Below are 13,967 nucleotides of genomic sequence, written 5' to 3' on the forward strand. Positions count from 1 at the left end.
AGCAAATCTCTTAAATTTGGAAACTAAAATTTAAAACTCCTTTTATGCAGAATCACTACTAGTGCTCTTTGAAATTGTATACTGAACAAAAAATATGAAATATGTTTCTTGTTCAATAGCAAAATCATTGTGAGGAAACCAAATTGATTTATTTCTTCAGTAGAAGCAGAGTATCTGACATGCGATAAATATACAATAAATTCTTATTGAGTAAATACGTGTATAAACACTAAAAAGAATATCCAGTCATAATTGACACAGGTAGTGAAATCTACTTCCTTTTTAATTTTTAATTTATTCATATTTTACTAAGCCAACTAGTATGAATAGATTATTATAACATATATCTTATATGTTATAGCATATATCTTATAACATATATCTTGGTTATATTGAATATTAGCTTTTTGTAATAGGATATAATTTTTATATGTAAATTGAATAAGCTAGCTATGTTTATCAGTAGTTTGTATCCTTGATGAGGAGTATTATCCAAAAAGAAAACCCAGAGTCATTTCTTCCATCATTTAGAGTTTTATGATTAAAACTACCATTTGAAAAGGAAAAACCCCTATGGACATGTTAAGTTCTTGATTGTTGTTATTGTTGTTCAGTTTCTCTGTCATGGCTGATTCTTTGCAACCTCATGGACTGCAGCATGCCATGTTTCCCTGTCTTCACAATTTCCCGGAGCTTGCTCAAACTCACGTCTATCGGTTGAGGTTATTGATATTTCTCTCAACAATCTTCATTAATGAGATGGGATGCTTCCTAAGACCCAGCTTGTGCTTTATCCAGCCTAGCATTTCACATGATGTACTCTGCATATATGTTAAATAATCAGGGTAATAATATATAACATTGACTTACAGTTTTCCCAGTTTGGAACCAGTCCATTGTTCCATGTCTGGTTCTAACTGTTTCTTCTTGACCAGCAACCAGATTTCTCAGGAAGCAAGTCAGGTGGTCTGGTATTCCCATCTCTTTCAGAATTTTCCACTGTTTGTTTTGATTCACACATCAAAGGCTTTAGTGTAATTAATGAACCAGAAGTAGATGTTGTTTTCTGGAATTTCTTGCTTTTACTATGATACAGTGGATGTTGGCAATTTGATCTCTGGTTCCTTTGCCTTTTCTAAATCCAGCTTGAACATCTGGAAGTTCAAGTTTCACATAATGTTGAAGCCTTACTTGGAGAATTTTGAGCATTACTTTGCTAAGCATATGAAATGAGTGCAATTGTGTGGTAGTTTGAACATTCTTTGGTGTTGGCTTTCTTTGGGATTGGAATGAAAACTGCCCTTTTCTAGTCTTGTGACCACTGCTGAGTTTTCCAAATTTGCTGGCATATCGAGTGCAGCACTTTCACAGCATCATCTTTTAGGATTTGAAATAGCTCAACTGGAATTGTTTTATAGGGATGCTTCCTAAGGCCCACTTTGTTTGTAGGGATGCTTCCTAAGGCCCACTTGACTTCATACTCTAGAATGTCTGGCTCTAGGTGAGTGATCACACCATTGTGGTTATCTGGGTCATGAAGAGCTTATTTGTATAGCTCTTCTGTGTATTCTTGCCACCTCTTATTAATATCTTCTGCATCTGTTAGGTCCATACATTTCTGTCCTTTATTGTGCCCATATTTGCATGAAATATTCTCTGGTATCTCTAATTTTCTTGAAGAGATCTCGAATCTTTCCCATTCTATTGTCTTCCTCTACTTCTTTGCATTGATCACTGTGGAAGGCTTTCTTATCTCTCCTTGGTAGTCTTTGGAATCCTGCATTCAGAGGGGTATATTTTTCCTTTCTTCCTATGCCTTTCAACTTTTCTTTTTTTCCTCTGCTATTTGTAAGGCGTCTTCAGACAACCATTTTGCCTTTTTGAATTTCTTTTTTGGGGGGGAAGATTTCGATCACCACCTCCTATACAATGTTGTGAATATTTGTCCATAGTCCTTCAGGCACTCTGTCTATCAGATCGATTCCCTAGATCCTATCACTTCCACTGTGTAATTATAAGGGATTTGATTTAGGTCATTACTCCAATGTCATTTTCCCAACTCAGGAACAACTCAGGTCTCCTGCATTTCAGGCCCATTCTTTACCAGCTGAGCTATGAGAGAAGCCCTCTTTATTGTTAAGATCCATCAAAGTTTGTAGAAGAAGAGTATCTAACTTAGATTTTTCTTGTTTGTATCATATGGTTCTAGGAAATGTATTTTGAGTGAAATTATTCTCATTTAATGTTTACAAATGTTGAGTAATATTTAAAATGTTAAAACTCTAATCCAACACATGTTCTGTGAACAGTTACACTGTTAGTGAAATAAGTTCTTATGGATTTCTTCTCCTCAGTTTTTAAACTATTTTTTATCAACTTTGATTCCATTAGATTGAGATTGTATGTATGCATATTGAATTGTGTCAGATGGGGTGAAGAGAGGAGGAAGGGAGGTAGGGAAGGAGTATATATATTATCAATGCACACAGGAAGAGTACACACAAATATACATTTAAAAGTGAAAACAGGAAGACAGCATTTATATATATATATATATATATATATATATATTAGAAAAAAGAACCCCAGTGCAATGCAGGAGAGAAAGGAGATGCAGAGTTGATCCCTGGGTCAGGAAGATCCCCTGGTAGGAAATGGCAACCCACTCCAGTATTTTTTGCCTGGAAAATCCCACAGACAGAGGAGGCTGATGGGCTACAGTCCATGGAGTTGCAAAGAGTCAGACTGAAGTGACAGCATATGCGTACATGCTCACGTGTGTGCACACACCACATGTATTATGAATGCACATATATGTAGATATATATACACATATATTTATACATTATGAACACACGCGTAGAGAGTGAACACGAACAAATATACATTTTAAAGTGAACAGCAATAAAGGTAAACTCAGGCACTGTGGCACGTCAGACTGTAAGCTCCATCAAAGATTAGGAAAGTCTGGTTAGTTTGGGCCAGGTTGGAGAGGTACCTTAGCTCTCACAGTGCCTGATGAAAACACAGGTAACTTTTCTGTCAGGGGCAATCTGGCCATTTCTGTCCTTGCAACAGAATTAAGCTAATGAATAAAAAGATATATATATAGGATCAATATTTATCTATATATAGTATACATATAAATATAGTATAAAGTTAAATAAAATAAATATTTACATAGTTTTATGAATAAAGGTGTAATATGAATATAAATATTTCAATATATTTTATTCTTCAAAAAATAAAATATATTTTCTACTTTGCATATATACTTTTATAAGGATAGTATATTTTATAAATGTGACATGCATGTGTGCATGCTTATTTGCTCAATTGTGTCTGACCCTTTGAGACCCCATGGACTATATAGTGCACCAGACTCCTCTGTCCATTGGATTCTCCAGGCAAAAATACAAGAGTAGTTAGCCATTCCCTTTCTCAGAGGATCTTCCCAACCCAGAGATCGAACCCATGTCTCTTGCATTGCAGGCAGATTCTTTACTGTCTGAGCCACCAGGGTAGTCCTAAACATAAATATATTAATATATATTTAATAAAATATATTAAAATTATAGGAAGAGATATATAGAAAAAGAGAATAGATCATAAAGGCTCTGAAATGTTATTTTTTGAAAGTGCATATTACAAAGAAAAAAGATAAAGATTGATTCATCAGGTCATGCTTATGAATGATAACTGTTTTCTCTAGCAATGAAAACCTTCTTGTTTATTCCCACAACAGTGAAGTAAAAGAAAGATTTTCCACCAAGCAGTAAGGAAATTCATATATGGTGTGGTCAGATGTGGTGACTTTGGAAAGGCTTGTATTTTAAATTTCATAGTTAAGGGTGCTTTGAAAGAGAGTTTGCATATTCTAGGAAGTAAATAGTATACATTTCCTATAAGCAGTATAAAAGTGACAAGTTTTGTTATTATAACTCTATCTAGATGTTGTCAGTGATAGCAAAGTACCAAAGTGTGACTGAACAGACTGTTGAAGGGCGAAATGCTCATGTTCCTCTCTCAGCTCCCTGGGAGATTCCAGCTTCCTTTCTGACACAATGCTGATGTGGGATTTCTCATCATGGTGTTGGTATCCACACTTTGATACCTCAAAGAAATTAGTGGTTTTTCATGTAGCAGTCAGGGCAGAGCCTTAAAAAAATGAGTTAGCATTTTCAAAAATGTACCAGAGGGAAAGCTACTGTTAACCTTGGCTGCTTTTGCCATGTCTCACCACAACCAACCCAGACTCCAGAAGGCAGGGATCAGCAGGGAAAGAGTAGAGCACTGTGTACTGACGGACTTTGTGTTTATACTTTAAAGTGAAAGGCCTTTTATTTACCTCCCTCCAAGAGATGAACAGTAATCTACCCTCAAGGTACTAGATACCATCAAGGGTGCTTTCAGTAAGGATTACTGAAATAGTTATGCTTTCCTTGTCAAGTTTTTCTGCAGCTGTGTTAACAGAATGCAATTATTTGTTTCATATAACCTTACTCCATTTTCTGAATGTAAGACTCATAGAAGCAGGGATATGCATTTTTTTAAATTGATAAGTTCCATCTGTCAATTAGAGTGAGTGGTACCTCATAGACCCTCCATAAATGCTTGTTGAATAATTGAATTTCTGAGAATATTCAATGCCAGAGAAATGAATATGAATTGTGTCTGGTAGCTTTATCAAACAAATAATGTAAAACTCAAAATCAATATATTGTGTCTTTAGTAATAATAGTAAAATATTCCAAAGACTACAGAAAATATATAGTAAATATCATGAAACTGAAACCACTTATGTAAAAGATTATAACATAATTGGAAAATGTGCTTTCCCCCCCAGTATTATTGACAGTAGAATACTACAGATAACCCTTGAACAACATGGGTTTGTACAGCACAGGTTCACTCTTATCTGTGTGTTTTTTTCAGTAAAATTAGCATCTGTAATTTTATTTTGCAAATCTTTAAGTGTGGGGAAAAATTTGTGTTTGATTAGGGAATCACAATGCATGTATGTGTGCTAAGTTGCTTCACTCGTGTCTGACTCTTTGTGATCCTGTGGACTGTAGCCCACCAGGCTTTTCTGTACATGGGATTCTCCAGGCAAGAATACTAGAGTGCTTTGCCATGCCCTCCTCAAGGGTATCTTCCCAATCCAGGGATTGAACCCACGTCTTTTATGTCTCCTGCATTGGCAGACGGGTTCTTTACCACCAGCACCAGTTGGGAAGCCCAGGAATCACAATACATGGACTGAGAGCAGCCTAGAGTCTTGATTCTATCCAAACTGTTTTATTTTACTGCTTTTGGGTAAGTCATTTGATGCAGAGATATTTGGATTTTTGGTTGGAGGAAGGGGGATGATTGGTGCTCCTAACCCCTAAGTTGTTCAAGGATCAACTGTGTTTTCAAATTACTATTGCAAAACCATGTCTTTATTAACAATAACAGTGTTGAATATGGTAGTCAATCATCTCCAAAAAAACAAGTGCAATGACATTATTTATAGGTCAGCTACATTTCTTTTTAGAATCGAGCACAGTCTAGGTTTATAGGGCATAGTATTACTGACCAAGGAGATCTTGAGGGAAATATTCCACTCAAGGAACAAGGCAGTGTTCAATATGGAATTTATAATAAAAGTACAATACCATGTTAGAATGTTGTTTGAAAGCACCTGTAAGAACTTTGCCTGCAATTCTAGAGAGTGTAAAACTAGTAAAGAAAATGGATATTGCTTTTTAAAAAATTTTTTTTCTAATATCATTTAAGTGTTTTCCCTTTATTTTTAAAATTTAAACACTGTTTCCTGTTTCTTAATGTTGTAACATTTCTTTAGAAAAAGAAAGAGGAATTGAAGCCATTATTTGCACAAATCTTATATATTCTTCAGGTTTGGGAAGAAGCATGCAATATTTCTCCTTAGTATACAGGAAAGAAATGCAGCAAGCTATTCTGGGCCTCCATGTATTTTGAAACTAGAACCATGTGCTCTCATGAAATTTTTTTTGTCCTTTTTTGTAATGGAATGAGCAGAAATTTCAAGCTTACAAACTTCACCACCACTTCCGCCACTCATGAGTTTGTAACCTTGAGCATGTGAGCATATCCTTTCCTCCACAGAGTAGAGACAATAATACCTACCTTAGAGGTTTCACTCAAGATGAGTTGAGAAAATGTATGTTTAACCACTTTGAAGACTTCATAGATGCTGAATCAAAAACACTCATGTTAAGCTTTGTGGAGTGCTCACTCTGAGGTATTCTTCTAAGCATGTATTTATAGCCACTTATTTAATCCTCCAAATAAATTTATGAGGTAGGCACTTTTGTATCTCCGTGTTAATAATGAGGTAAGTGAGACAGAGATGCTATTTCATTTGCTCCGTCATAACTGGGAAGTTGAAGAACTTGAATTTAAAAAGAAGCCCCACTCTAATAAACTGCTCTTAAAATGACTAGCATTTGCCAATTTTATTTTTTCCTTTCCTGCAATAAACATGTATCATTATAGTTGCTTGATATTTAATGATGGGCTCTATCTTTGTCTAGAAGTTGTAAAAGTAGAAGCTGAGTTCTTTGCCAGTTAGAGGGGGAAAATATGTGAGAGTTAGATAAAAAGAACACTCTTTTTATTAAGATGAAGAAACACAGAAGAATAGATTCCATTTTAGAGGTCTATGATCTAGTTCTGTGACTTGAAATTTATGGACCACGGATTCCATGATTATGGGCTTCCCTGGTGGCTCAGATGGTAAAGCATCTGTCCACAATGTGGGACACCCGGGTTTGGTCCCTGAGTTGGGAAAATCCCCTGGAGAAGGAAATTGCAACCCACTCCAGTACTCTTGCCTGGAGAATCCCATGGATGCAGGAGCCTGATAGGCTACAGTCTATGGGGTTGCAAAGAGTTGGACATGACTAAGCAACTTCACTTTCACTTTCATTCCATGAATAAAAATTGTTTGAGCTTGTAATTTTAATATAATTTTAAATAAATTACATATTTTGCAGGCTATTGTGCAAATAAACCTTATAAAATGCACAAAAATAAAGCAGAAATACAAATTTAGCAAAATATATACAAAAGTAAAATTCAAATTATTTCCTTTGTGCATTCTGAAGGACCTTACCCATGAGTAGTTTAGTAGAGAGAATCCCTGTCAGGAGTTGTAAACTGAAGGACCTTAGAAGACAGTATGACCTGCCAGAAGCTTTTAGTCATTAAAAAGTTTTGGACAACCATCTAAACACTCAGCAGTCTCATGTGGAAATTTGAAATTTACCATGGGAAACAGAAATTTATCATGTTCTGGAAAATCAGAAGACTCAGTAACGCTGGTTTACATTCCCATGTTTCTCCAGAAAAACCCTGCACTTTTCCATCTATCACAGCCTTCATGGCCTCTCTTGCCCCTTTAGGCTAATTCATTCTTTCTTTTCTGGTGAGATAGAAAACTGGCCCATCTGCTCACAGGCCACTAACACCTCATTCAATTTCTTTATTTACTGGCAGATTGCAAAGAAAAACAAAAGAATTAAAATGAAATTAATGCAAATGCTTCCAAAGACAGATGTGGTAAAAACTGGTGGCTTATTCTTAGTCTTTATGACATAGTTAAGTCAATCTCTTGTCACTCTACTAAAAATGAATTTCTGTTTTGATGATGGGTTTTTCTACGTAATTCCATAAGACAAATGGCTATTGAAATTTTATGTAGGACACCAACAGCTTAACATCTTAAGTAATTGCAAAAACTTCCATGTTATAATTGAATTGTTCTATACCTAGGATAAATCCAGTGACTTAAACTGTTTGGCATTTGATTCACTCACAGGGTCTCAATTTTAAAGATGTTCTAATGTCATCAGTATGTTAACATCTCAACTTACTTGCTTACAAAGTAAATAACAGAATGGATGTCTTTTCTTAGAGATTTCTCATCTGCAAACTCATGTAGATGAGTTCTAGTACATTAAACAATTATGCTACTTTGATAATGGATAGTGTGGCACAGGTAATTAACTATGAAGTCATTAAGGCTTTTCTGTGCTGTGACAGGTGTGTTTACCTATAACAGATTAATGAACTTGTCAAATATTTCTTTTTCCATCTTTCTATTTCAGATCAACCTTGTGTGGAATTCGACAGAAGATGTTCCAACAGTCTTCTCTCTGGAAATGGTTCGCTTCAGGGATTACCCTGGGTTGTCTCTTCACAGTCTGCTTGGGGCAATATGATGACGGTAAGTGTGCTTTCACTCTGGCCTTTAGCGTTAGCCGGGATTTCTGTGGAAAATGCAGCACATCATAGAAACGAATAATGCTAATTTGTAGTTCATTTTTAAAAGTTGGTGACTCCTTGCAATAATTTAATTAAAATAATTTTACAAAAGTAACATCTGATGCACTTTGTTTCTTAATAAGGATTGCAATATGGTAGAAAATCCAGTGTTCAGCCTCTATTTGAACACTTACATGTTCTCACTAAAATAATGCCTAACTGTTATAAACAACATGAAATTCTATTTGCTAACCATTAGACAAACACAAACAGTAGCCTTGGATAAAATTAGGAATATGAAAAATACCAAAATTCCCTATGAGAAGAGATCTCTGAAGGGGTCAAAGGTGGATGTCATAAGTGATTTTTGCACTTAAATTGGGGGGTTTCAAGCCCTCACTATTTTATTTGGAAAGAGTGAAAAAGTGTAAAAGACTTGGCATTAGACTTTGAGTCATTCCTTAATAGTAACTCAGTCATTTGATAAAAATACATTAGTCATCAAGCTCTATGGAACCATTTAACATGTTATATCTGCAATGGCCCAAATGTACCTGTCTTAGATATTTCATTATTGACGGTGTCTGTCTTTGAATACTACTTAATGGGAATGTAGATCTCTCTATTTTTCTCAGAAGAAAAATGGATAAATTTTCCCATCCTAGAAGTTCCCTATTCAAGAAAAATGTTTTGTTCTGTTATTATTATTATGCTTATTACTTTTACTAGTCATCTGTTGTTGTCATGTTACCTATTTGCTCTTAGAGACATCAAAGATTGTGATTTTTGTGTGTTTTTTGTGAGCTTTGCTTGGCTAAATTAAATAATCTGATGATAGATGAATGAATTTGACTTTATCCCCCATACAGTGGTCAAATTATATACATATTAAAGCACTCTCGGTCCTCCATAGTTAGAAAATCATGCCTCTAGGGATTTGCAGAATAATTCACAATATCAACTATTTTCATAAAGTCAACAGCCTAATCCCTTGGAAAGTTCAGCTAATTAGCACAGTGTTTACTCCAAGTACATCTGAATTTAATGTCCCTGTCATTGCCATTTATAAGGATTGTGAGTCTCCAGTCTAACAACAAAGTTAAAAGTGTAGTAAGAAATAAATAATGTAATTGCTACTTTAAAGCAAAAATGAAAATCAATGGAACTTAAAAATGCATGACTTTAAAGTAAAATAATACATTTTAATTTATGCCTCAAGAATAGATGGCAAATCAGTGTGTTAATATTTCTTCATGCCATAAGGCATTCTATTTTTATTCATAGTGTTTACACTGAGATGGAAGGACTGTCATTGCTCATATTAGACTTTCACAAACCCTGTACTTTTTAGCAATGTAATTTAGGTTATTGAGGGAAATCATCCCTGGTTTAACCTGTAATGCTATAAATTAGTTTCTTTAATAAGTTCATTTCAGCTCTTGGTCTCTGTAAATGTGCTTGTATTGATAACCTCCAAAATAAGATCATCAGGTCACCACTGACCATGAAGTAAATTTCTGAAGAAGAGTATAGCTTCACACCTGCCAAGTTAGATTCACAGTAAGGCTGCCCCCTCACTGCCCTCATGGAAAACCTTCCAGCCACACTTAGAAAGCCTTTTTAGTTCTTTCCTCCTGGAGGTAAGTTGCTCAACACCTAGGAAGACTGAAAGGATCAGAACTGTGGCAAAGAAACAAAAATTTTGTGTAGTTTTTTTTATAGAGGTTTCTCAACAGTATGTGCTTTTCAGCATTCCTTCCATACTTGCATCCTCTGATGCCCCCTCAGAAGTAATAACTCATCCCTGTAGGTCACCTACTTCTCTCTGGTCTCCCTCAGTAAGGGACTCTGACATCACTTTTATTTTATTGTTCATGAAAACGGTTTTCACAGCTACTGTTTTTTAAAATCCCTATTAAAGTTTGAGAACATATGATGCAGGAATGAAATCAGAAGTAAACAAAGCATGGCTAACGCACAAAATAACAAACCTGAAATATGTGATATGGATTTCTTGAGCCAGTTTTTCTTATCCAAATGCTTGAGAATGCAGGTATGGGTTAGACTTAAGGAAAATGTAGTGATAATCCTAATTATGACAGAAATGTGTGAAAAAAAGTTTAAGAGGTTTACTGGTTGGATTTACTGGTTAGAGTAGACTATCTGATAGTTGACACCTTACTTCTATACATAGTTAGGATCTAAGATAGAGAAATATGAAGGTGGAAAAATTTTAAATACCCTAAGGCTATTATAGTATAGCAGTTTATATTTTTCTGATGTTAAAGAATAGAATTCTCCTGGACTTTCAAATAAAAGGTTTCCTGTGTTTATTCTGTTTATTTCCTTACTTAGGCATATGGAAGTTGGAAGGAAAAAAATACTGTTTATTCAAGAAATATTTTATCATGAAATGGAATATTCTAGTATTATCCACATGTGTGAATCAGCTTCTAAGAAAAGTTTACTGCATAATAGTTGTTTTCAAAATTTTCTTACTTAAGAAATTGGGCAAATTTTTGAGTCGTTCAATGTTTCTCGAAGTGTTAGGGTAAGTTTTTAGATTCAATAATAAAATTTGCAGATGACCTATTTGTAATGAAGATTCCATTTGTTTGATAACTGCAGATTTAAGAAAGAATAAATACATAATTGAGATTGATAGTATTAAATTAAATTTTAAAAGTCAGAATTTAGCTAGCCAGTAGAATATTGGAAAAAATAATTGATTTATAGTTTTAGTAGCCAATCTAGCCCAATATGAAAGTATTAGGATTGATATTTTAGCATACAGTTTAATTCATTATCAGTCCTGACAGTTTTATTGAAATGGGAACATGTGCTGTGATCCCAAATCGAATGTGGGGAGCCTGCACAGGAGATGCCATTGGAAGCAGAGGAGGCAAGGCTATCTGCTAAATTATGTATTATGTGGGATAAAAGATATTAAGACCATATTCCTTATCCTACCATATTATTCACAATGAGGTAAAAAACCAAGTTGTCCATGGGATTTGTGTTTTTTATTTTGTTTTGATTTTGAATGAATTAGTGAATTATGAAAGAGAGGGAAAGAAGTGAAGGAAGGAAGGAAAATGGCATATAAGGGGTAAGTTTTGTTTTCATTTTTTATTACTTACTTTACATTTTCAGATTGTCCATATTGACTAGGTAATACTACCATGATCAGATAGGAAAAGTATTTCTTTACAAACAACCATATATCAAAGCATTATAACTAACTTTGAATCAAAGTGTAGGAGTGTTAGAGAAGCTATAAAAGAATATATGTGCCAATAAGTGTGTGAGTGTGTATGTGTGTGTGTGAGAGAGAGAGAGAGTTAGAAAGAGATTACCTAAGTGTGTGCAGACCATGAAAGTCAACATAAGTTGTTGTTTTTTTTTGTTTTTTGTTTTTTGTTTTTTTTAAGGAAAGTGTTCTCCCTGATTGCTCAGGCTTTCAGCCTGGAAGCCAAAAATCTTCCATCCTGCCCTTGAACTATTATGTAACTTAGCATATATCTATGATGTGAATGAAATCCTTATATACTGCACAACCAGAGCAACTATCTGAAGAGATGCTGTTTACAATCTCAAAAAGTCATATATTAATACTTCCTAAGGCTATTTTCTTATTAAGAATAACTCTCTGAAACTCACTTTCATGTAGTTTAATACACTATCTGACATATCACCAGTGTTCACTAAAATATTTTTTATATTTATTTATATTGTTACTTCCAATTATGTATAAATAATTGTTTCTTTTTATATGTTTATATACATATATATATATATATATTTTAAAATAAGTACTTTGTGCTCCTGTGCACAATTTATATATACTTCCCTTATATCTGTTCATATTTACTGAACACCTTGAAGACTCCCTTGGTGGTTCAGATGGTAAAGAACGTGCCTGCAATGCAGGAGACACAAGTTCAATCCCTGGGTTGGAAAGATCCCCTGGAAAAGGGAATGGCAACTCACTCCAGTATTCTTGCCTGGAAAATTCCATGGACAGAGGAGCCTGGCAGGCTGTAGCCCATGGAGTTGTAAAGAGTTGGGCATGATTGAGCAACTAACACTTTCACTTCTCTGAAGATTTAACTTTGTTAAATTGCACTTCATTTTATTGTTATTGTTTTGGCTGTATTGGGTCTTCACTGTGGCATGAGCACTCTTCACTGTGGCTCATGGACTTCTCTGGTTGCAGAGCACTGACTCTAGAGTGTGCAGGCTCAGAGGTTGCAGCACATGGGTTTAGTTGCCCCATGGTATGTGGGATCTTAGTTTTCTAACCAGGGATAGAACTCACTTTGCCTGCATTGAAAGGTGGATCCTTAACCACTGGACCAACTGGGAAGTCCCCATTTTATTTTTCTAAGTATTAATGACTATATTCTTTCCTTGGAGGGCTTATTAATTCAAATGAACCCTGAAATGAAAATTGAGGAACATTTCCAGGTATATTGTTATGCTTGTTAGGTAATCCATTTATCCATGGAAAGTCAGTGATGAGATAGATATGTCACCATTAAAGGTATGCTGCTGCTGCTGCTGCTAAGTCGCTTCAGTTGTGTCCGACTCTGTGTGACCCCATAGACGGCAGCCCACCAGGCTCCCCCGTCCCTGGGATTCTCCAGGCAAGAGCCACTGGAGTGGATTACCATTTCCTTCTCCAATGCATGAAAGTGAAAAGTAAAAGTGAAGTCGCTCAGTCGTGTCCGACTCTTAGCGACCCCATGGACTGCAGGCCACCAGGCTCCTCCCTCCATGGGATTTTCCAGGCAAGAGTACTGGAGTGGGGTGCCATCGCCTTCTCTGATTAAAGGTATAGACGTATTTTAATGTCTGAGACTAAAATCTTCTAAGATCTGACATTTGAGCCTGGAAACTTCATTTTTATCAAGTATGTCTAGAGGTCAAAAAGTAGAGTGACAATGGTTTATACTAATACACTTATAATGACATACAAATTGCAATGCTAATAATAGCATTATAAGGAAAATAAAACCGCCCAAAGAGCTGAAACATTTATGTTTCTTAGACTGATGTTTCCCCCCTTTAGATACCTTAAGAAGAACTGGCTACATAAACTTAACACTTCTGCAAGAAGAATTAAAAAATCTTAATTGTTCATGTTTCCAGACTATTACAGACTATCACATAGGGCACCATTATAGCAACATCCTTGCCTCATGGACTGTACTGGTCTATTTGTGGGATACACATGGTCCCCCTAGTATTATTCTGGGAATGTTTATAAATTTTATTTTTTTTTCAGTTTGCTATTTAAAAGTTTAGTTCAGGTCATCTTCCTCTAGTTAACATTATATTTCTCTGAACATTAGTTCAGTTTAGTTGCTCAGTCATGTCCGACTCTGCAACCCCATGGACTGCAGCACTCCAGGCTTCCCTGTCCATCACCAACTCCCAGAGCCTACTCAAATTCATGTCTATCACATCAGTGATGCCATCCAACCATCTCATCCTCTGTTGTCCTCTTCTCCTCTCACCTTCAATCTTTCCCAGCATCAGGGTCTTTTCCAATGAGTTGGCTCTTCGCATTAGGTGGCCAAAGTGTTGAGTTTCAGCTTCCAATGAATATCAGGACTGATTTTATTTCTCTGAACATATTACAATGCAATAATTTCTTTTGAATCTGTTTCAATTAT

At 35.4% G+C, this 13,967-nt stretch overlaps 1 protein-coding gene across 1 annotated transcript in view; it reads left to right on the plus strand.

Annotated features, from left to right (window-relative positions):
- The window catches only part of PCDH15 (protocadherin related 15), a 1,792,715-nt gene that overhangs the window by 880,190 nt on the left and 898,558 nt on the right, over window positions 1–13,967 (plus strand). The window contains exon 5 of the mRNA XM_055560763.1: window positions 8,133–8,251. Coding sequence (XP_055416738.1) covers window positions 8,161–8,251 — 91 coding nt within the window. The 5' untranslated portion in view covers window positions 8,133–8,160. The remainder of the gene's footprint in view (window positions 1–8,132; window positions 8,252–13,967) is intronic.

This window comes from Bubalus kerabau, chromosome 22 (genome assembly GCF_029407905.1).
Source record: "Bubalus kerabau isolate K-KA32 ecotype Philippines breed swamp buffalo chromosome 22, PCC_UOA_SB_1v2, whole genome shotgun sequence".
Taxonomy (NCBI): domain Eukaryota; kingdom Metazoa; phylum Chordata; class Mammalia; order Artiodactyla; family Bovidae; genus Bubalus; species Bubalus kerabau.